The sequence below is a fragment of the Leguminivora glycinivorella genome, chromosome 1, assembly GCF_023078275.1.
Source record: "Leguminivora glycinivorella isolate SPB_JAAS2020 chromosome 1, LegGlyc_1.1, whole genome shotgun sequence".
Lineage (NCBI taxonomy): Eukaryota > Metazoa > Arthropoda > Insecta > Lepidoptera > Tortricidae > Leguminivora > Leguminivora glycinivorella.
The window spans coordinates 27,571,053-27,572,005 of record NC_062971.1 but is presented as its reverse complement, the minus strand read 5'-3'; the positions used below and the strand labels follow the sequence as shown (position 1 = coordinate 27,572,005).

The following is a 953-nucleotide window of genomic DNA, read 5'->3' as shown; positions in this document are numbered from 1 at the left end:
AGCAGAAAGAAAACTGAGCATATGTCTTGTGTGTTTGATGGCATTTCTAATGCCAACGACTTCAAAATCTATATCGGAGCCACGAGAATTCCCACAGTGTGCCAATTTAAATACTTGGGATCCATCATCAGCAACGATGGCAAGATCGATAAAGATGTCACACATGGAACTACAGTGGGGTGGCAAAAATATAGGGAGCTGACCGGCGTAATATGCGATAAGAAAATGCCAATAAAAGTGAAAGGAAAGTCTATAAAAGCGCAATAAGGCCTGCTCTTTTATACGGCACAGAATGCTGGGCAACAACCAAACAGCACATAAATAAATTGCATGTCACTGAAATGCGCATGTTGCGTTGGTCAGGAGGAGTCACGTTGCTGGATAAAATCCGCAACGACTACATAAGAGGTAGTTTCAAAGTCGCACCTATAGCTGAGAAACTCAAAGAAAATCGTCTTCGGTGGTATGGGCATATTCTACGTCGCCCAGAAGATCATATGGTCAAGTTAGCCTTAAACATGCCGACACAAAAAAGAGGAAGCGGAAGACCACCTACCACTTGGCTGACGACAGTCCAAAAAGACATGAAAGATGTTAACGCAGACGCTGAAATAGCCAAAAATCGTGTATTATGGAGGAAAAGGACAAGAAAGGCCGACCCCACTTAAATGGGAAAAGGTCAAGGAAGAAGAAGAAGAAGAAGAAGTGCTATCTCTGTCACTCTTTACTACCAGGAACATAAATTTTATTATTACAGTGCTATCTCTGTCACTCTTTACTACCAGGAGCTTAAATGATTATAGTGCTATCTCTGTCACTCTTTACTGTGTGCGGGAAGTGCACATACCACGAGTTTGACTAACATGAGTGCTATCTCTGTCACTCTTTACTACCAGGAACTTAAATGATTATAGTGCTATCTCTGTCACTCTTTACTTCTAGGAACTTAAATA

At 41.4% G+C, this 953-nt stretch overlaps 1 protein-coding gene across 1 annotated transcript; it reads left to right on the top strand.

The window, feature by feature from the left end:
- The first annotated feature begins 313 nt into the window (after positions 1-313).
- LOC125232214 lies at positions 314-685 on the top strand. Its single transcript, XM_048137852.1, has one exon. It carries the CDS (start codon positions 342-344, stop codon positions 666-668), a length of 327 nt encoding a protein of 108 aa, XP_047993809.1. The 5' UTR covers positions 314-341; the 3' UTR covers positions 669-685.
- Positions 686-953: the final 268 nt, after the last annotated feature.